General features: G+C 44.6%; 2 protein-coding genes across 3 annotated transcripts; one reads left to right on the top strand and one right to left on the bottom strand.

Moving 5' to 3' along the window:
* Window positions 1-1,186: 1,186 nt before the first annotated feature.
* Window positions 1,187-3,130, bottom strand: LOC308150792 (interferon-induced protein with tetratricopeptide repeats 2-like; the record flags this gene model as incomplete). The annotated part of the gene is made up of 2 exons (XM_080523588.1): window positions 1,187-1,222; window positions 2,168-3,130. The coding sequence occupies 2 exons, from the start codon at window positions 3,128-3,130 to the stop codon at window positions 1,187-1,189; spliced, it is 999 nt and encodes a 332-aa protein (XP_080379714.1).
* A 2,732-nt stretch (window positions 3,131-5,862) lies between these two features.
* luc7l3 (LUC7-like 3 pre-mRNA splicing factor) lies at window positions 5,863-22,065 on the top strand. 2 transcript variants are annotated; one of them, XM_080550669.1, is made up of 11 exons: window positions 5,863-6,072; window positions 6,900-6,966; window positions 7,135-7,174; window positions 7,595-7,739; window positions 8,238-8,315; window positions 8,990-9,094; window positions 9,672-9,833; window positions 12,098-12,498; window positions 16,113-16,366; window positions 19,167-19,423; window positions 21,318-22,065. In XM_080550669.1, exons 1-10 carry the CDS (start codon window positions 5,974-5,976, stop codon window positions 19,388-19,390), a joined length of 1,575 nt encoding a protein of 524 aa, XP_080406795.1. In that variant the 5' UTR covers window positions 5,863-5,973; the 3' UTR covers window positions 19,391-19,423; window positions 21,318-22,065. The 2 variants fall into 2 exon arrangements, with proteins under 2 accessions (XP_080406795.1, XP_080406794.1); XM_080550668.1 differs by having other exon boundaries at window positions 7,595-7,766.
* Window positions 22,066-23,131: the final 1,066 nt, after the last annotated feature.

Below are 23,131 nucleotides of genomic sequence, written 5' to 3'. Positions count from 1 at the left end.
TGTGTGTGTGGGGGGGGGGGGGTCTTAATTTGAACCTATCAGAGTAATGTAGGTCTATGTAGCCTACATACTAATACAAAACGTGTTTCAGGTCTGTAAAAACACAATAGCCTCCCCTATACACTGCAACAGGCTATACGAACTATAATTCTCCTGTTATTCTAGCTTTTTGTCCCTTCTCGGACACCATACTTAATACTTCTGGTTCCACGCATCCTAAATGTATCCAGCATTTCTGCAACCGGTAACTTACTACTAGATTACCTATTCGATTTATTTGGTATTATATCAAAACATCACATCATCAATGATGGTCGAACTCATTGGTAGCGGGCTGCATTTGTGATTTGTGTACCCCCCATGTACAGTTTCTCTACTGTATATATATATGTTATGGTACATGTGGGAAAACTAGGGTTAGGGTTAGGTGCTAGGGTGCTAGGGTTAAGGTTAGGGGTTAGGGTTAGACATGCCAGCATGTACCAAGTCACCCTAGCACCTAACCCTAACCCTAGTTTTCCCACATGTACCGTATTCCCACATGTACCGTAACAGATATCTATATAATAATAATACATTATTAAATAAATATAATATAATATTAAAAATATAATATTAAATAAATATAATAATAATAATAATAATTAAAAAGCTTTAATCTTCTTTAATCTTCCTTCTAGCATTGTAACCAATAGTGGCCAATAGCCTCTGGCCTGAGCAGACATTACTTTTCTTGCGATGACTAATGGATAGATGATTCACTTACTGAGACAAATGTATTTGTTGTACGTCACTTTGTATAAAGGCGTCTGCTGCTAAATGTAAAAAATGTAAATGTAATATATAAACAACACATTACGTAAGACAGTCGGAACCTTGTTAGAATACGTTTATTATTTCCAAGGAAACAGAATTGTTCTCCCACACTGCCAAGATTGAAGACAAACAAAAAGTAATAACACCATAGCCTAGCGTTTTATATTACGTGATGCTTGCTTGAGTCTATAATTAAAAAAAATGTGTTAAGACGATTAGTTTTTAGTTAATATACTATGTTGGTGATGTGATCCATGGATTTGAACAATTTAAAGACAATGTTGATTCCTCCATATTTGAGATAATTTGCGAGCAGCGTAACCAGTGATCAGTGTTCTAGAGCTGGGCAGGAACAAAAGCATGCACATCCTTAGCTCTCCGGGGGCAGGGCTGTGACCAAGGGAGGCTGGTGGAGGTAGAAATCGGAGGACAGGCTCACGTTCATGGGATGAAATTAAACGTGTGTTTGATACCATTCCTCCTCTTCTACCTCCACCAGCCTCCCCTGGTTGTGACATACGTAGTCAACCTTGATGTACATATCCTGTAAATTCACACATATCAACTTCCACTTGATAGGAGATAGGGAGCAACGTGATCTCATCAATAATTTCTATCATATCGTACGAAAAGTAACGTACAGATCCTAACAGATTGTAACGTCCGTGTGAAGACATAACAGCTTCATCGTTTCCACAATGCATGTTAACAATGACTTAGTGATACTGTGATAGTTAGGCAGTATTATGAATTAACATTAAGTGTTAGGGTTAGGGTTAGGAATATCTTTAAAGTGCTTAGGATGAGGGTAAGTTGTCCCAAAGCTAATTTGAATTCCCCTGCCAGTTGACGTTGCCTGATTTGTAAAAACGTTCTGTTTTCTGACTGCCCATACGTAAACATCTTCACAGGTACGTCTCTCTGACATTACTTTACATATAATATCATACAAATGATTGATGAGTTCAGGATGGGTGGAGGAATAGATCTAGGACTGAGCGACAGTGAAGTCAAGGCAATCCAGGAAGTCCTCGATTTCTTGACACCTTCTATTCCTCCCTTTACTAACAGTTGACTGCAAAATACGAATGCTTCTGTCACGAACTACAGAAGGTACCGTGATTTTTGCTACCTTTTTGTGGAAATCAATCGACTGAGAAACAGATTTTTTGACAAAATACAGATGATTGGCATACATGTAGTAGAGGTCTTGTTCATCAGATGGTTCTTGTCCATTCTTATCAAGCAATTCCTGGTAGATCTGATCTGCTCTCTCAATTTGGCCAGATTTTGTATACATTGTTGCCAGGTCCACCTTGAATAGTTGGGATTTTGGGTATAGTGTAGCTACCTCTTCGTACAAGTTGACAGCTCTTTCAATCAGACTTTCCGTCATTGCTGTTGGAGCCTCATTCTGAAGAGAGAAAACCTTCCATTTGTAACACTCCGCAAGGCGCTTCTTCAGTTGACGCAGATGAGGTTGACTCTCCAGAGCCTTCGTCGCTACCTCAATGGCTTTATCTTGAGAGACGTGATCTCTGAAAAACCTGAGTAACTGTCCGAATCCACCTAAATCCTCAATCCGCCTCTCTGTTATCTCCTCAGCAAGTTGACGTGCCTTGTCCTTGTCGTCGTCAGCGAGTCTCCTCAGGTAAAGCACTGTGCCGGTCGTGTTATGAGGATCGATCTCCCTAGCTCGCTTCAGTTGCTCGAACACCTCGCGTTTCTGCTCAGGCGGAATCTGGCTTCCGTATTCAAAGGATTTGTCCATCGCTATGGCGACCCCGCAGTGAAGCCCCGCATTCTCAGGGTCGCCTCTCAAAGCCATCCGGAAACAATCCAGCCCTTCCCTCCTCCTCTCCAGGTTGAACTTGTTCAAGGTCCAGGCTTTTTCTCCACACACCGTTGGGTGCAGGTCTCCTGGGGTGGGAGAGGGGGAGGGGTTGTCCCGCATCAGTCCCTCGACCTCCTCCACGTATCTCTGGCTCTCTGCTAGCTGGCCTAAGTCATAGCACACCCAGGCCAGGATCCCATAGTGCACTATTAGCATTGCACCCTTGTCCTCTGGGCTGCTCTGGCGAATGGCCTCATACGCCTTCCTGAGGCAGCTAAGAGCATCCGCCCGGCTGCCCAGCGCATAGTGCAGGTAGGCCAGGAGGTTGTACAGGTGAGCCAACCAGCTGCATTTACCACCTTCACCCTCAATGTCAATCATTGTCTCTCGGAGTCTCTCCAGTTTGGACTTGCTGTAGTCCAGCTTCCAGGTGAAGTGGCACTCCAGATGTTCCAGCCTGGTTTTCAAAGTCTGATCCATGCTGGTTGAAAAGAGAAATCACAATCTTGTATTCAAATGTGTATGGACATTATTTTCTGATTAAAAAAAAGAGGGATTCTGGTATTGACTATTTATACAACAGTTAGTTCCGACCAAGTAATTTGATTGGACAAGAGGCATTCCATGAGTGCTGATATACAGTATAACAGCACTGGGACTTTTAACTATATGTATCACTCCGAAATAACCGTTAATATCAAAGTAGCTAGCCTGCAGATGTTTGTGTTCAGGTTACTAGGCAACAGTCCAGTTGCGGAACTATTTTTTGTTGACGGAGCCAAAATAAATGATATAAATAAACAAACAAATCATAATCTGTTGTCACTTATTACTGTTAACTAATAAATTGCACTGTAGAACTGTTATAAAAAAAAGCAATATTAAAATATATAAATGTATAAAAGCAATATCACACTCGAGGTCGTGCTGTTATACTGAGCCTGCGGCCTCGTACCTACGACCCAATCACAGCCGTGTTGATATTCAGTATAACAGCACTCCCTCTCGTGTGATATTGCTTATTTAACAATGGAGATTCTCTGGTATTGACTATTTAACGATGGAGATTCTCTGGTATTGACTATTTAAATATTGAAGTTAAAAGGGTAGATTTTTTCTGACTGTTGTTACACATCTGCGCTGATGGAAGATTGTAAGAGAGAAAAGACTGTCATTTCCTGAGATTAGAATTGTACATAAAGTAATATGTTTATATAAAAATAGAGTTTCTCAAAGTTGTGTATGCCTACTGCCTACTGTTATCAAATGTTACTAACTGTTTTTATCTTAACTTGTATCGTCATTATCAATGTATATTTAGGCTCCAGATATAAGGGAGATAACCTTCACATTGGTGGTCTATTGCGGATTGTGCTCAAAACTCTATTGAGCGCATTTGTTCAAGTGACAATCTAAAGTTATATGGGTTTTCAAGAGTGCGCACTATGCATGGGGGATTCGTTGGTCTCTGTTTTACCTCGGATTTCAGGATTGGATATTCAGCACCATGGACAGCGATACGAGTTTGGATGCAGTACTATGTAGGAAAACACTATACACTCACCGAACACGTTATTAGGAACACATACACCTTCTCATTCATTCCGGTGGTGTAATGGTGTGGGAATGTTTTCTTGGCACACGTTGGGCCTGTTAATATAACGATGAATCATCGCTTGAGTGCCACGGCAAAGTCGAAATAGTTTCATGAACATGATGACAATGAGTTCAGTGTTCTTCAGTTGCCTTCCGAGTCACACACCTTTAGGATGTGGTAGAACGGGAGATTCACAGCTTGAAAGATGCAATCATGTAATCATCATCGTGGACCAGAATCTCAAAGGAATGTTTCCAACATCTTGTGGAATCAATGCCTCGAAGGCTGAGGCTGTTTCGAGAGGAAAGGGAGGCCCTACCCAGGATTAGTAGCCTATTGTGTTCGTGTTTCTCCAGAACGGGTCAGGCGGGCTTTGTCACAGCCTGCTCAACTGTCGTCTTTTGCCTACATAGCTACTTACTGTAGTTTCGATGTTGTGAGCTACTTTTTCAACATTTAGTGCAGCTTGCTACATTTCTCTCAAGAGTAGTTTTGTACCTCCACTTTCCTCTCTAAAGCTTAAATTATAATTTGTTATAATTTGAGGGGGGAGTTCAATTTAAAACATATTTATGTACGTACAACGTTAAAAAGTTTTTGTATTTCTATATGTGGAGTGAAGCTGTGGAACGGATTGAGTGTGGAGCTAAAGCGGTGTCCAAGCATGACCCAGTTCAAAAAGCGGTATAAAAACATGGTTTTCACCAGGTACGAGGAGGAAGAAGGGTTTTGATAGTCACCAGTTGTTTTCACAGATTATTTGTTTATTTACATTATCTGTTTTCTATTGTTGGTAAATATGTAAATAAATTTGATTTAATTTAAAAACAAATATTATATTAATATTGAAGTCAACTGCAGATTATTAATTATTAATCTCTGATTATTGGAGAAGGGGTAGGATTAAATAAGATTATGCTTCTTCCTACTCCTTTTCGGACATGTTAAGTAAATTGTGTTTTCTGTTTTGTTTTGTTTTTTCTTGTTTTTGTTTTGTTTTTTCTTGTTTTTGTTTTGTCTTTTGTTGTTATAACTATTTCTTTTTACACATGTTCGAAATAAAGCTTTCATTCATAAATATGAATATATATTTTATATATATATTTTAAAAATATTATTATTATTATTTGAACTTGCTTGGATTCGACGAGAACTCCTTTCTTAAGTAATAACAATCATACAACATACCACCTTTAAATATGATGGACATATCTAAGTGACAGACGTCCTCTAGTAGTCAACTAATGACTCTTTTCTTACCAACTATATTAATTAAACAACATTTATTTTCGATGTTTGTCGTTGTTGATAAGTATTATAACTCAGAACAATGATACGGGAAGGTTATGTTCTCGTGGACACCCTCAGCAGTGGGGTGGTGACGCGTTTCTTTTTCCACGACTACGTTCGTCAACACGCTCTGGAAAATCTGATCAGCACTCACGGAATGCCTCTTGTCCAATCAAATGACTCGGTCCCCTTTATGACGTCGAACCCAACGTGCGCCCCGGCGCTCACAGAGCAAACGTACGAACGCAGCCCCACCACAGCTGTTGCACCGGCGCGCGGTGCACCGTGGGTAAGCGACTGTTGTGAACCCAAACGGCCATTTTGAGGAGGTGGAAATCGGATCTGAATTTCTTCGGCGCACGAATAAGAAGTTTTAGATGATTATAAAATAGAGGGTAGAATTATCTCTCGGCTTTCCAGTTGTTTTGATGCTAAAATGCTGTCCGCCGCCCAGTTACTCGACGAGTTGATGGGCCGAGATAGAAACTTGGCCCCCGACGAGAAACGATGCAACGTTCGCTGGGACCACGAGACGGTGAGTTAGCCCGCTAGTGTGATGCTAAGCTACGTTAGCCCAGTGTTGCTAAGTAACCAGCTAAAACGTCCCGAACGACTCGAATCGATCGTTGCGATGACGGGAATGTTGCCGTTTTGTTTTTCCCAGAAAAGTCTAGTATGTTTAGGTCGCACACCTAACTAACTTAGTTTGTCGACTACTCGTGCGTATATCGGGTTATTTATCGTTGAGCTCAGTTAGCGGTTTTCCTCCCAATCCATCCGTGGCTAACAAAGCTAACGACCGCTAGCGGTGCGGGTTGGAGGACGTCGTGTTCCCTGACCCTCCTGGGTCCGTTTCTGGCCGCAAAACACCTGTCAGATTCAACACTCCCGCCTCGGTGGGCTGGATTATTGTTACGTTGTCTGAACTCGGTTTCGTTTTTGGGGACATGCGGTGGTTATTGTAGCCCGGAAGGAGCTAGCTAAGCTAGCTAAGCTATAGCTGGCTGCACGGACACTTGTTTGGATATGATGCACCCTTCATCCATGCTCGATGGGTGGATGTGCTGCTACTAGCAGCAGCGAGTCGAGATGTTTCTCAATTGCGATATATTATGAATTCCTCCCATCTGTATCGTCACACGAGCCAGTTACTTAAGCCTGTCTCTCGTATACATCCTGTGTGTGCCAAGATGATCGTTTAATATTCACATCTGATTCTGTAGACTTAAATGCTTACAAATATGGCTTAAATGGCTTGTGTTTTGTGAAAGGTTAACCGTCACCGATTGGTAGCCTATATAGCTTAGGCTACAACAAACTTAACGCACAAGGTGGCTGATCCGAATCCCGTCTTCCCCCCAGGTCTGTCGATACTATCTATGTGGTTTCTGTCCAGCTGAGCTGTTCACAAACACCCGGTCTGACTTGGGTAAGTACACATCTTGGTACTGACTAGAGTCATGTTTCATGGATTATGTCCTGCTGATGATGCACACGTCTTTTGAGGTGCTGGAAGGAATGAACTGTTGTCTGATACGTTCACGAGAAGTTCCAGTTTCTCCTTAACCGATGATGACCATTGATGTCTTTTTGCCAGGTCCCTGTGAAAAAATCCACGATGAAAACCTTAGGAAAACGTAAGTGCTGTTTACTTTAGTCTCTACTCTGAAAATCAATGTTCGCCTATAACAAGTGTACATACAAATGTTGTGTATCTGCCCAAATAACAAATGTATCACATGAAATCTAATTGTAATGGTCAGTTACACAATATTCATGTCACAGAATGTCTTGAGGATAAGCAACTCCTCAACAACGCAACAGTCAGACAACATCAATATCAATTTGTAGTAAAACATTGGCAATAACATGACGGGTAAAGTGTCCCAGATAGCAGCAACAACACTTAGAATGAGGAAGTGTGTGAGTGCATGGGAGGGTGCAAATGGTTGTAGTTGGTAATAACACACCTGTGAATGCTGTTATAGTTGGTAATAACACCTGTGAATGCATCCATGGTTATGGTTGGTAGTAACACACCTGTGAATGCTGCCCAGGTATGAGAAGAGCTCGCGGTTCATGAAGGAGGGCTATGAGAGGGACTTCCTCCGCTACCTGCAGTCTCTCCTGGCCGAGGTGGAGAGGCGGATCCGCAGAGGCCACGCCCGCCTGGCGCTGTCACAGGCCCAACAGGCGGCAGGGGTAGGAACCAATACTTCCACTCCAGGGGTAGGAACCTCTTTATCTATGTCCGGGGGGGGGTGGGAACCTCTTTATCTATGTCCGGGGGGGGGGTGGGAACCTCTTTATCTATGTCCAGGGGGGGTGGGAACCTCTTTATCTATGTCCGGGGGGGGGGGGGGGGGGGAACCTCTTTATCTATGTCCGGGTGGGGGGTGGGAACCTCTTTATCTATGTCCAGGGGGGGTGGGAACCTCTTTATCTATGTCCAGGGGGGGTGGGAACCAATACTTCCACTCCAGGGGTAGGAACCTCTTTATCTATGTCCAGGGGTGGTGGGGACCCCTTTATCTATGTGCAGGGGGGGTGGCAACCCCGTTATCTGTGTCCATGGATAGGGACCACTGTATCTGTGTTTGGAGGGGGAGTCCTGTTTGTCAATGTTGTGTGTTTCATGGTGAATGTGTCCTCTCTGTTTGTCAGTGTTGTGTGTTTCATGGTGGATGTGTCCTCTCTCAGCAGGGGCCCGGTCCATCTGGGAAGAACGAGGAGAAGGCGACAGTCCTGACGGAGAAGATCGAGGACCTAGTCATGCAGGTGAGACCTGGTCATGGACCTAGTCATGGACCTAGCTAGCACCACTAGAACCTAGTCATGGACCTAGTAATGGACCTAGCTAGCACCACTAGAACCTAGTAATGGACCTAGCTAGCACCACTAGAACCTAGTCATAGACCTAGCTAGCACTACTAGAACCTAGTCATGGACCTAGTCATGGACCTAGCTAGCACCACTAGAACCTAGTCATGTACTAGCTAGCACCACTAGAACCTAGTCATGGACCTAGTCATGGACCTAGTCATGGACCTAGTCATGGACCTAGTCATGGACCTAGTCATGGACCTTGTCATGGACCTAGTCATGGACCTTGTCATGGACCTTGTCATGGACCTAGCTAGCACCACTAGAACCTAGCTAGCACCACCAGGACCACCACTAGTCATGCAGGTGCGGCCGGTGGTTCCCGTTACAGGAGAGAGAACCACTCAGACCCCCAAATGAACATTTGACGATGCAAAAACCACCTTCAGCCACACTCAGTCTGACACATCACGTCAGTAAGCCTACGAGGAGCACACCACACATCCTCCTCCTCCTCCTCCACTACACCTGCAGAGGACGGATCCCTGTGGTCAAAACTGAGTCGCCGGACTGTAAATGGAGAAACATAACGTGTGTGTGTGTGTGTGTGTGTGTGTGTGTGTGTCCAGATCGAGGAGCTGGGCTCTGAGGGCAGGGTGGAGGAGGCCCAGGGCATGATGAAGCTGGTGGAACAGCTGAAGGACGAGAGAGAGCTGCTAAGCTCCACCCCCTCGGTGAGTCGTCCCCCCCCCCCTCCAGCTCCACCCTCAACACACAGAGCGTAGGATCTCAGTACAACACATCCACCTGTTCACTGGTCCTCACCCTCTGATCCTGCTGTCTAGTGTTCTCCTGCTCAGCCTTAAGCCCAATTTATACTTCTGCGTAAAATCTACGGCGTAACCTACGGCGTAGCCTGCGTAGGCCCGTAGCCTACGCCGTAGATTTTCGCGCACCTCTCCAAAAATTTAACTACGCGGCATACCTACGCAGACCGTAAGAACTGTGATTGGTCCGCTTGGTAGCTGACCATGATTCCGACTCTCTCGTAGGCCTAAATGCGGAAGCCATGACAGAAACGTCATTTACTTTTTCTGTAGTTATTAATAAAGATTTGAAAGATTATGATAACCATCGTATTATCTTAGTTTAATGTCATTTCAATGCATTATAGACATTTTCTTTACAACAAGCATAACAAAAAAATCGCTATTATGCCGCTATGAGTACAGTACTGGTTAACTGTAGACTTGGACTGAGATGCTGACGTCTGTGTGTGTGTGTGTGTGTGTGTGTGCGTGTGTGTTCCAGACCATCGAGAGCTTCGCGGCCCAGGAGAAGCAGATGGAGGTGTGCGAGGTGTGCGGGGCGTTCCTCATCGTGGGCGACGCCCAGTCCCGGGTGGACGACCACCTGATGGGCAAGCAGCACATGGGCTACGCCAAGATCAAGTCCACTGTGGAGGAGCTCAAGGTGAGCCGCGGGCCGGGCCCTAGAACCAGGTCTGAACGCGGCCTGTAGGACAGGGTTCCCTCCTCCCCCTCCCAGGGCTCCCACGGGTCCTTGAAAGTTTGAGAATTTGAGAAAAAGAAACCAAGGTCTTACAAGTTTTAGAAAATAGACATGGTTCATTGAAAGTGCTTGAATTCCCCTCTCTCTCTCTCTAAAAATTATTCAACTTACTACAAATACATTTGTCTAAGTAAGTGAATCATCTATGTCAGCATAGACAAAAACAGAGAAAAAGTAATTATGCTAGGACCAAGTTTTAAGTTTTATTGTTATGTCACAAGTGTGAGAGTAAAAGGCTTTGCTTCCTGACATTTCAGCACAATAAGGCCTGTCCGCTTGTCCGGGACAAGTACATTTTATGTTTGGACAAGTGAACTTCCTCCTGCAGTTGTCCGACGGACAAGTCAAAACAAAGAGACCCCTTCTCTCCCCCCTTTTTCCCCCTCTCTCTCTCACCCTTCCCTCTCTCTCCAGGGTATCCGCGGTGTCTTGAAATGTATTAAAAGTTGATAAATAAATTTTGGGAAAATCAAGACCCTTAATAAGTATTAAAAAGTCTTATCACGATTTTATGAGGTCTTGAATTTTGTATGTATTTTTCTGAATTAGACTCTGTCCAAAGCGTCCTAAAAACTTTTAGTAAAAGTTCGTGAATTTATTACTTTTATTAACCCTTGTGTGATGTTCACTTTTTGGATCCTTTCGTAATGTTCGGGTCCAGTTGACCCGGGACATCATTGGGGTTTTAAAAGCACTTGTCCTGACACGGTGCTCCTAGTCCCAAGGGTGACCCGTACAAGGGGGTATACTCAGGGCGCAAGAAAGCCCCAAAATAGCCCATAATATTAAAGGGTGCCTCCTGTGGGCACAAACAGGTACTGTACCCAATAATGCACAATAGGTACTGTGTACACATTCAAAAGTACATATCTTTTGTTCTGTGAATCTAGGGGGCTGCCCTTTGGAGAGGCTGGGGCAGAGGATGCTTAGTAACAACCCACAAAGTGTCAGACCCCTGGGAATAGGTGGGACCGAATGACAGCATGATGAGTAGAAGCGTTTTTACGCACATGATGCCCCTAACTTTGAAAATGCAAAATCCACTATAATAAAGTTTCATAAATCAAACTTATCTAGGAAAAATGTTAATGAAACAATGTTTTCATTGCTCTTTATTATTTAGAATTTATATTCTCAATTGAATTTCACATTTATCTAATTATAATCAAAGCTGTAAAGAAAATACAGGTGATGAACAAGAATAGAAATGAAAGAACCAAACTAAGATTGTTTTTGCCAATAGCTATGAAATACATCTCTCAAAAATTTCTGCAAATGCTGAATCACAAAACACGAACGGAATGTACACTGTTTTCACTGTCACTGTCGAAATACAGTATTGTCTGAAAAATCCCAAATAATTCTGAGATATCACTGGCTACAATTGTGTTCATGGGTATGCCTATCTACACAACACATGAAGCACAGAATGTGACAGTGCGTGTACCTCAGTGCAAGAACATTTAAAAATGTTTACAATGTTGCACTTCATAGGGTAAAAAGTGTGAGAGCAGACGGCTTCTTGGCGTGGGAAAGCCAGATCCCAAATAATTCTGAGATATCACTGGCTACAATTGTGTGTTCATGGGTATGCCTATCTACACAACACATGAAGCACAGAATGTGACAGTGCGTGTACCTCAGTGCAAGAAAATGAAAAAATGTTTACAATGTTGCACTTCATAGGGTAAAAAGTGTGAGAGCAGACGGCTTCTTGGCGTGGGAAAGCCAGAGCAGAGGTGTGTGAGTGAGTGAGTGTCAGTGTGAGTGTGTGTATGTTTCTGTGTGTCTCTGTGCATTTTTTTTTCACTTTTACATTTTTTCATAGAAAATAAGCCAAGGCCATGGAGTTTCATATTGATAAAATGTATTCTTGTACCATTTCTCTTTAAGTAAAAATGTAAAACGGGTCCAGTTGACCCGAACACCACACAAGGGTTAAAAAAACAAAGATGAACCGGAAATGTTGTTGTATGATAGTGGTCTATTAGTCTATTGCAAACTAAAACTGTTAAGTTAAAGGTGTCACTGATGTAAACGGTTACAGCTCGAAGTGGCGGTGAGGTCTGGAAAAATATTGACAAGGTCTTTAAAAAGTCTTAGAAAGGTATTGAAATTAACCTCAAGATTCCTGTATATACCCTGCTCTCTCTCTCTGTCTCCAGGAGAAACTCCGTCGCAGGTCAGAAGACCCCACCACCCCGGTCGGTGCCGCCGGCGCCGGCGTCGGCAGCGGAGACGACAAAGGGAAGAAGGAGCGGGAGGACCGGGAGCGCGAGAGGGAGGAGCGCGAGAAGAAGCGCAAGGAGGAGGAGGAGGAGAAGGAGAAGGAGCGCGAGAAAGAGCGGGAGAAGGAGAAGGAGAGGGAGCGCGAGAAGGAGAAGGAGAGGGACCGCGACCGGGACAGAGAGAGGGAGCGCGGCGAGAGGGACAGGAAGGGGAGGCGGAGCCACTCCAACAGCCGCCACTCCAGCCGCGCGTCAGACCGCCGCAGGAGCCGCTCCCGAGACCGCCAGGAGCGGAGGTCCAGGAGCAAGGAGAGGGACAGGGAGCGCAAACGCAGCAGGTATGACCCCCCCAGGACGGACACACACACACACACACATCCTTACTAACCCTCAAGACACACACACACACACACATCCTTACTAACCCTCAAGACACACACACACACACACATCCTTACTAACCCTCAGACACACACACACACACACACACACATCCTGACTAACCCTCAGACACACACACACACACACACACACATCCTGACTAACCCTCAGACACACACACACACACACATCCTGACTAACCCTCAGACACACACACACATCCTGACTAACCCTCAGACACACACACACACACACACACACACATCCTGACTAACCCTCAGACACACACACACACACACACACATCCTGACTAACACTCAGACACACACACACACATCCTGACTAACACTCAGACACACACACACACACACACATCCTGACTAACCCTCAGACACACACACACACACACACACATCCTTACTAACCCTCAGACACACACACACACACACACATCCTGACTAACCCTCAGACACACACACACACACACATCCTGACTAACCCTCAGACACACACACACACACACACACACATCCTTACTAACCCTCAGACACACACACACACACACACACACATCCTGACTAACACTCAGACACACACACACACACACACACATCCTGACTAACACTCAGACACACACACACACACACATCCTGACTAACCCTCAGACACACACACACACATCCTGACTAACACTCAGACACACACACACACACACATCCTTACTAACCCTCAGACACACACACACACACACACACACATCCTGACTAACACTCAGACACACACACACACACACACACACATCCTGACTAACCCTCAGACACACACACACACACACACACACATCCTGACTAACCCTCAGACACACACACACACACACACACACACACACACATCCTGACTAACCCTCAGACACACACACACACACATCCTGACTAACACTCAGACACACACACACACATCCTGACTAACACTCAGACACACACACACACACATCCTGACTAACACTCAGACACACACACATCCTGACTAACACTCAGACACACACACACACATCCTGACTAACACTCAGACACACACACACACACATCCTGACTAACACTCAGGACACACACACACACACATCCTGACTAACACTCAGACACACACACACACACACACACATCCTGACTAACACTCAGACACACACACACACACACATCCTGACTAACACTCAGACACACACACACACACACATCCTGACTAACACTCAGACACACACACACACATCCTTACTAACACTCAGACACACACACACACATCCTTACTAACACTCAGACACACACACACACACATCCTGACTAACACTCAGACACACACACACACACACACATCCTGACTAACACTCAGACACACACACACACATCCTGACTAACACACACACACACACACACACATCCTGACTAACCCTCAGACACACACACACACACACATCCTGACTAACCCTCAGACACACACACACACACATCCTGACTAACACTCAGACACACACACACACATCCTGACTAACCCTCAGACACACACACACACACACACACACACACATCCTGACTAACCCTCAGACACACACACACACACATCCTGACTAACCCTCAGACACACACACACACACATCCTGACTAACCCTCAGACACACACACACACACACATCCTGACTAACACTCAGACACACACACACACACATCCTTACTAACACTCACACACACACACACACATCCTGACTAACACTCAGACACACACACACACACACACATCCTGACTAACCCTCAGACACACACATACACATCCTGACTAACCCTCAGACACACACACACACACATCCTTACTAACACTCAGACACACACACACACATCCTGACTAACACTCAAGACACACACACATCCTGACTAACCCTCAAGACACACACACACACACACACACACACACTAGTGCTGTCCCAAACGACTATTTTTCTAACGATTAATCTAGCGATTATTTTATCGATTATTCGGTTAGTCTAACGACTAATTTATCGATAAGTCTAACGATAATTTTTTTACTGTAAAAAAAAAAAAAAAAAAAATACGGATTTGTCTCCACCTCACTGCTATGTTTAGCCAACTTGAATGCCAACATGGCCATTTAGAAGTCTGTCCATCACCACAACACATAGCTAGCTAACGTTACTCTCGCTGCTATGTTATGATTAGCTAAATTGATGCTAACGTAGCATGCGAGCTACGAGCTAGATAACGTAGAGTAGGTGCTCGCACCACAATGACAATAGGCTACCGTAGCTAGCCAGCTACATAGCTAACGTTACTAACACCAGAAGACAAGACATACGAACTGTGGTGAGCTACATTGCTTGTGTAACATTAGCTAGTAGCTATCCATTTTTCACTCATACACTTAATTGTCTCGCCTGGTAAAATAAAGGTTTAAAAAAAAAAAAAAAAAACCCCATTTTGTTTATTTACGACTAACCGACGCATATTACGCTAACCGACGTATTGACGTAGTCGATGACGTCGACGACGTCGAATAATCGTAACAGCCCTAACACACACACACACACACACACACACACATCCTGACTAACCCTCAAGACACACACACACACACACACACACACACACACACACACACACATCCTGACTAACCCTCAAGACACACACACACACACACACACACACACATCCTGACTAACCCTCAAGACACACACACACACACACACACACATCCTGACTAACCCTCAAGACACACACACACACACACACACACACATCCTGACTAACCCTCAGACACACACACACACACCCTTACTAACCCTCAAGACACACACACACACACATCCTTACTAACCCTCAGACACACACACACACACACACACACACACACACACATCCTTACTAACCCTCAGGACTCACACACACATCCTTACTAACACAACAGGTAGCACCCTCAGGACAGACGCACATTTATTTATACTCATTTACATTTTAGACATTTCGTGAGCTTAGAATTATAAGGTTCTATCTCCGTTTAGGGTAGTTCAGAGATATTGAGTGTCAAAGTTTTTACATTCCATTATGTTTTGTGAGATGGAACCTTTGTATTTTATGAATTACTAACTCAAAAATGTCAACATTTTAAAAATAACACCACACAGGCATTAATAAACACCTAATGGATCAGATTATGTAAAAAACTCAATTTTGACAAAAATGGAGATAGAACCTTATAATTCTAACGTCACGATTTAGCAGAAGCCTTTATCCAAGTGTCAGCAAGTACTACACCCTCAGAACGCACCGTCAACCACAGCTGTCACGCTGTTTACTATCATAGGAAGAAAACAAGTCTCGCGTGAGATCCGACGCTTGAAAGATGACTGGACTGCAAGTGAAATCAACTAGTCCATTGAGGTTTTTTAAACTGAGCTCAGCTGATCTCAGACCGTCACCCAGGCACGTTAGAGATGTCCTTCTGTCGATGAGCTTCTCCAAGCCTGTAGATTGACGTTTTTCTTCTTCTTCTTCTGTCCCCCCCCCAGGAGCCGAGACAGGGACAGGGAGAGGAAGCGCAGCCGCGAGCGCAGCGACAAGAAGCAGCGTCGCTCCCGCAGCCGCGAGAGGAAGAGGTCCCGCAGCGCGGAGCGCTCGGAGCGCAAGTCCCACCGCAGCCACCGCAGCCGCAGCGGGGACAAGGACAAGGAGAGGGAGAAGGACAAGGAGCGGGACAGGGAGCGGGAGAAGGACCGGGACAAGGAGCGGGACAAGGACAAGGACAGGACATCCAGAGACAAAGGTACAGAGACCTCTCTCTCACCTCCTAACAAGCTTAAGATCCATCACACAACACTCAACATGATGACAGCTCTGCTTTTACCCCTGCAGCACAGGCAGACGCCTCCCTCTGTCTCCCTCTCTCTCCCTCCCTCTCTCCCTCCCTCCCTCTCTCTCTCTCCCCCTCTGTCTCTCTCCCTCCGTCTCTCCCTCCATCTGTCTCTCTCTCCCTCTGTCTCTCTCTCCCTCTGTCTCTCTCTCCCTCTGTCTCTCTCTCCATCTGTCTCTCTCTCCCTCTGTCTCTCTCTCTCTCTGTCTCTCTCCCTCTGTCTCTCTCCCTCCCTCTGTCTCTCCCTCATTGTTCTCACAACCAGTAAGACCGGCCCAGGTCACACAGATCACACGTCTCATGTCTACTAAGTCACTTCTCATATCCCCTAAATTCACGCCTCGGCCTTTAGGTTAAGCTCAAGTGTATTATCTGTTCTTATTAGTTTCATATCTGATACGTCCCCTACACGGGGACCATATATTAAATAGTTTTTTGGAACAGGGAGATGGAATAGGAGCTTGCTCCACGCATCGACCTGGTACTTCAGTACCTCCAGGAACGGTGCACCCCCCTCTCTGCATTTCGTTGTTAGTTGAATCTAATCTAATCACGATTAGCCTTGCTCCATCGACTGGCAGCAACAGGCTATGGACCCAGACACATTTATTCTCCGATATGCTAATCATGTGGTCCATAATTAAGATGGCAGTCTAAGATGTCATCTACGCTTATTAGAAGTGGTAAACAGCAACATCCTCTCAATGTTCTCTCTTCATAAGCGACACACATGACAGTTTCAGCGGTGGTAGTGCCAAGGCAAGTTTATTTGTATAGTACATTTCATACAACAGGGGCAATTCAAAGTGCTTTACATACGGCATTAAAAAGATACAGCAATAGGAGAAAAGTAAACTGATTAAAAAATAAAACGATAGAATATATAACTACTTTGTTTTTGTTAGGACCCTAGCAGCGACGTTTTGGATGAGCTGCAATTTAAGAACAGCCCCTTTAGTAGACCATTACAATAATCATGTCTACTCGAAACAAACGCATGGATGACAGTGTTTCCCCTACCATTGCCTCGGGGGGGCGGGCCCCCCCCCCCAACGGAACCCCCCGCCTCCCCAAGAAAGAGGAATTATTACGGACGTAGACACCAAACATCTGACAAGTAGGCTAAAATATACGCTTTTTTTAAATGCACCCAACCCGAATCTGGCGAGTGGCAAGCCCATGGGCTCGTTGGTAACGTTAGTCCGCCAGTACCGTAGTCTCGCATAGCCAAACCTATCTCCATACTTCGCTTCAGTTCTCACGCCGCACCTCTATTTCTCACGGCGAGAAATAACAATTGTTTTACGGGACTTTTATTTTTGAAATTCTTTGAAAGAAAGCTACCGGACCTGAGTTTCGTGGCATCTTTCTGCACGCGCATTAACTTGAGTCTGCAGTCGAAGCGGGAGGCGAGCGCTGATGGAAGAACCTGTGTTCACGCGAGCTGCATGTAAGAACGTAGCAAGTCCACCAGGGACAGCGACGGAAACAAGTCACAAACTTTATCGCTCTATCCCTGACAATCACAAGCCGATGTATTGTATTTTTTTGTCAATAAATCAAATAAAATAAAAAATGTGCATACAACATCGTATCTGGTAGCCTACTGGTACTTTCAAACCGCATGTTGTTTATTAATATCACAAGATTTTTTGCACGAAATAAACTTGTCTGTCAGCTGCAATTCCTTCGACTCACATACACACGATGTATGTATTTTTAAGAGAAGTGGTCAACACCCTCATCACCAACTGTGACATGGTTGTTATACTTAGGTTAAGGTGGGAGGTGTGAATGTTGTGGTTAAGTATGTCAAATTGCAGGAAACTAGCACAAATAATTGGGTGGGAGAAAAACACAAAATCTCACTCTGTTTTTTATAGTTGGACATACGATTTATTTTCAGGTGAGAGTAAAGTCAAAATGACATTATCTGACTGCATTGCCCACAGCAATCCAATATTCAATTATAATTATGTTATAAATTGATATGGATCAATTTATACCTCTTATTAGATTATAAATACTCTGGTTGTTATGTTTGCCTTTTGGTTGACAGCTAAAGAGGGAGAGAGGAGGATAGAGAGGGAGAGAAGGAGAGAGAGCAGGATGGTGCACCAGAGAGAGAGAGCGCAAGAACCAGGTGAGAAAGTGGACTGGTAGTCAAGACCACATAAGTCAGTAGAGCCTAATGGCCCATAGGGCAGGAGCCTATCTCCTCTTTCCGTAGCGTGAGGCGGCTTAATGTACAAGTTAGTACACCCCCTGGACATACCAGCGTCATCCATGCCACAGTCCATGCCACCCCCCCAAGGCAGCAAACCTAGGGGAAACACTGGATGAGCTTTTCAAGGTCTTGTTTGGACATAAAACCTCTCTTTCTTGTTATGTTTTTCAGGTGATAGTTGTGGTAGGCAATTTTGTTCTTTTTTACGATGTGTCCCAATTGACGCATGTAGAGATTGAATAGAAGGGGGCCAAGGATTGATCCTTGGGGAACCCCACATTTCATTTTAATTTTGTCTGACACAAAGTCGCCAATGGAGACAATATTAGCTTCCGTCCTGTAGGTAGTTATCTAATCCAGTTTAGGGCAGTGCCCGAAAGCCCTACCCAGGTAGTGTCTGTCAGGTTAGCGATGATGTCGTCGTTGTGTTCTATCTGTGGTTTGTGATGTCGTTGTGTTCTATCCCCGCCCCCCCCTCTGACCCAGACCGCAAGGACCCGGAGGAGAGGAGGAGCAGCAGCTCTAAGAAGGACAAGCTGGTGGACGATGACAAGGCCTCCCCGAAGGCGGCGGTGGGGGGGGCGGGGCCCAAGGCGGAGGCGGCCGAGCCCATGGAGACGGAGGCGGCGGCGCCCGCGGTCGCCGTGGTAGCCCAGCTAAACGGCAGCGGCGACGACCACCATTCTGAAGGTGACACTCAGTCCAATTAACACTGATCTGATAGGACCTCAGATCAGACGCAGGTAAGTGCGCCCTCCCCCCACGCCACCCTGGCTCTCAAACACCCCTCTCCCCTACCACCCGTACCCCCCCCCCCCCGTTCCCCCTCCCTCCCTCACCCACACATCCCCCTACCCCCTACCCCGCTCCCCTCCCACCCCCACCCCCCTCCCTGTTTTTACTTTCAGTTCTATTGCCTTTGATTTTTTTGTATGAATCTTTATCCTGTTTTCGCTCAGTGCATCGTAAGTATGCAATGAAGATGGGACTAGGCCGAAAGAGAAGACAGTAGAATCAGAGAGACACAATGCCAAGAGGGACAGGCCAGTGTAGCCCTGAGACAGGCCCCGGAGGTACCCCTCGCTTTGTCACCCTTATACCACACATATATATTTAGATTTTTTTGAGACCACAGAAGAAGAAAAAACGTATATACATCTTCCAAATTTAAGTCCCAATATTTTTTTTTTGTGCCTCTGTCTGTATTACCTTAACTGTTTTTTTCCTTCTCAATGATGGCAGTAACAATATGTCATAGTGCATAACTTATGATTTGTTGACACTCATCATAGCCTATTTATTAAACATATCAGAATGATTGTGCGTCTATATATGTGGAAATATATACACGCACAGCATTTTAAACTTCTTTTTTAGACATCTATTTTATATAATAAAAAAGAAAAAGTCAACTTCTGTCTGAGGTTTTCATCTATGTGAAAGGAATCCGTATTAACTTAACTTTGAATGTAGTCTAAATCCTCTTCTCTCCCAATGACATGGATTTTGTGTGCAGCTGCTTCATTACCTTGCATTGTGGAGTACAGTGTGTGTTGGGTAGCCTTGTGGCTGGTGCAGCTGATGGAAGGGTAGGGTTAATGAATGAATTGCAGCTGACTTCCATACCTCACACAGCGTTGGTGTTGTGAGCGACCTCATGAAAAAGGCAAATTAAAAATCAAGGGATACTGTCTCAAACTGTACAGGTACTCACCCCAGGTACTCCTTTCTCTACCCACATCCATTTTCTGAATGCTGTTGCCTGTCAAAGTGCTATTTTTTTAAAAGAAAAGGGAAAAAAAAGCGTGTTTTAATTTGATGTGTATAATTTTTTCTTTTATTTTTCTTCCTTTTTTTAAAGAACGCAGTTGTTGGGTTTTTTTGTGCTACAGTATTAACTTCAAAAGAAGTGCCCATACAAGACACTGAAGATGAACGATGTTCGAGGTTGTGGGTGAACCCGGTTGATACCCCCCCCCGGCCGTTAGACGTCCTACTAATCACTTTAAAAAGTGTAAAAGTAGCTCAGCGTTTTATCGTGACACGGTTCATGTCATCTCCTTTCATCTTTTTCTTTATTTTTTTAAATTAACGACGTTTATGTCTTGGGTTTGCTCATTAGGCAATAGTTCAATTCTAACCTTCTTACATCCGGCTTAAGATGCGAATCATTTAACACCTGTAGATTTCATTCAATGGCAAAGGGGGATATCAAGCGGGTTACCTTAGTCAAAACAAATTCATGCATAGCCATATGCATTTAAAACAGGATTTTTTTTCTTCTATTGCCTTATACTGTACCACAATGTATGAGGTGGTCACTAGTGCAATGCCCACAAAACATCAGGATGTACCAACCCCCCCCCAAAAAAAAAAAAAACACCAATAACGATAGCATTAGCAATCCGCTACCTTTTTAAATTAGATTTAGTGATGTCTCCCAGTGCATAGATAAGTTAACATCCAACATCCCTTTATGTGAGCGGTTTGAGGGGGGATATGTGTGACTAGGAGAGTTCTCTCTGTATGGGTCTGTGTAGGATGTGTACTCATGGCAGCGTTTAGCTGCTACAAATTGTGTCCCTGGAGTATTTGCTAACCTGACCCCCCCCTTTTCTGGACGTTTGTGCACACCAGGGGTCGCTGGGAGGAGCAGGAGGAAGATCCGAAGACCGCCCCACCCCCCCTGAACCCGCCCCCCCTACGCTGCTTACAAACAAGGTGAACCACAGATGTAGTGGCTTATAATAAAAAAATAAAAAAAAAGAAACAAGCAAAAAACTATGAAAAACAAAGAAATCTGTGTAAAAAGAAATGGTTCTGTTGTCTTTTGTTGGGGTTTTGTTTTGGTTTGGAAGGTCACTTAGACGTAAATCACTCGTTTTTTACTATGTATTTCTTTCCTCCCGTCATTTTTCTGCGACGAGGTTTAGCGACAGAACTAGAAGTACACGGAGGTTCTTATCTATACACGTTACTCTTGTTTATTTGCATTTAGTGAAAGAAACTAGGAACAGTACCTGTTGTTTTTGGTTTGTCATGTCAGGTTCCACTTCACATGTCTATTTTTGGAGAATCAGTTTGGAAGCGTTTGTACAATGTTAGTCAGGTCGCCTCTTTCTCACTCTCTCTCTCCTCTTCTCACTCTCTCTCTCTCCTCTTCTCACTCTCTCTCTCTCTCCTCTTACTCTCTCTCTCCTCTTCTCACTCTCTCTCTCTCCTCTTCTCTCTCTCTCTCTTCTACCACCCATCACATCCCACTGGTGGCTCATCTCCTCTGTAAGATAAACTGAAACCATTTGATCACTTAAGACTGAGAAGTGAATTGAGCTTTGCGCTTTATTTTTGTTCTGATTTTAAAAAACATGTATTTGTCTTGATGAAATAAAAAAAGAAATGAGAAATTAAAACTAGGAATGTTGTATGTTTTGTATTTCCTGTTTCGTACCAACTATGGATTCTCTTATGAGAGCCAGCAGTAGGCCTACAGTACACAGACCTCTCTGGGGCGGCTGTGGCGCAAGAGGTAGAGTCGGCGTCTAATGATGGCAAGGTCGGCAGATCGGCGGTTCGAGCCCCGGCTGGCCACATGTCGTAGTGTCCTTAGGCAAGACACTGAACCTCAAATTGCTCCCAATGAGCGGGCCGGCGCCTTGCATGGTAGCTTGCCGCCATTGGTGTGTGACTGTGTGTGTGAATGGGTGAATGAGAGGCCGTTGTAAAGCGCTTTGAATAAAGGCGCTATATAAGTGCAGTCCATTTACCATTTACCTCTCACCTGCTGGATGATGCTGTTGACGCCTAGCATCAGAGCGCATGTTATACGTTAAAGGAGATGCGAAACATAACGTGTAATAAACGTTTAATAATATAAGCGTGTCATATCATGGCCTCTTGATCGGGAGTGACTCATTTGGCCGTTAAGTGGAGTTCTTCACTGATCACTAGGAATCAAGTCCCTCACATAAAGCACTCTTGGCATTGCTTGCTGAGTCTAACATTGACATCTGAAAGAACTTAAACGTATTCTAACTTATTCTATTTACTCCTTTCAAAGCCGATCTAAAAATAATCAAAATAAGAGACTGAAGACCTCCATCTCTTCAGGTTACACCTTAACTGCTCCTGAGACATCTACTACCCCCCAGCACTGCGTCTCCTGAGACACCCGCTTTTCCCTATTGCTGTGTCCCCTATGACTTCTACTGCCCCCCTTGTACTGTCTCTGTTCTCCAGTGTGTGTATATATATTTAAAAAAACGTTTTCCTTCTATCACTGCCAATGGCCCCTGGCCTATGCTAGATTACTCTTCCTGATACGACTGGTGGATTGATGATTCACTTGCTTAGTCAAATGTATTGATTGTAAGTCGCTTTGGAATAAGGTGTCTGCTAAATGCCAAAAATGTAAATGTAAGAGTTGAATTAGCAACTGCATAATGCCTTCTGTT

The sequence above is a fragment of the Nansenia antarctica genome (assembly GCF_963989245.1).
Source record: "Nansenia antarctica genome assembly, chromosome: 2".
Lineage (NCBI taxonomy): Eukaryota > Metazoa > Chordata > Actinopteri > Argentiniformes > Microstomatidae > Nansenia > Nansenia antarctica.
This window is presented reverse-complemented; position numbering and strand designations above follow the sequence as displayed.

Excerpts from the sequence above, each read along its gene's own strand:
- luc7l3 (XM_080550668.1), top strand. The coding sequence starts at position 5,974 with ATGCTGTCCGCCGCCCAGTTACTCGACGAGTTGATGGGCCGAGATAGA. Across the intron at positions 8,316-8,989 it reads TCGAGGACCTAGTCATGCAG|ATCGAGGAGCTGGGCTCTGA; the intron begins GTGAGACCTGGT and ends GTGTGTGTCCAG. Across the intron at positions 16,367-19,166 it reads CAGGACATCCAGAGACAAAG|ACCGCAAGGACCCGGAGGAG; the intron begins GTACAGAGACCT and ends CCTCTGACCCAG.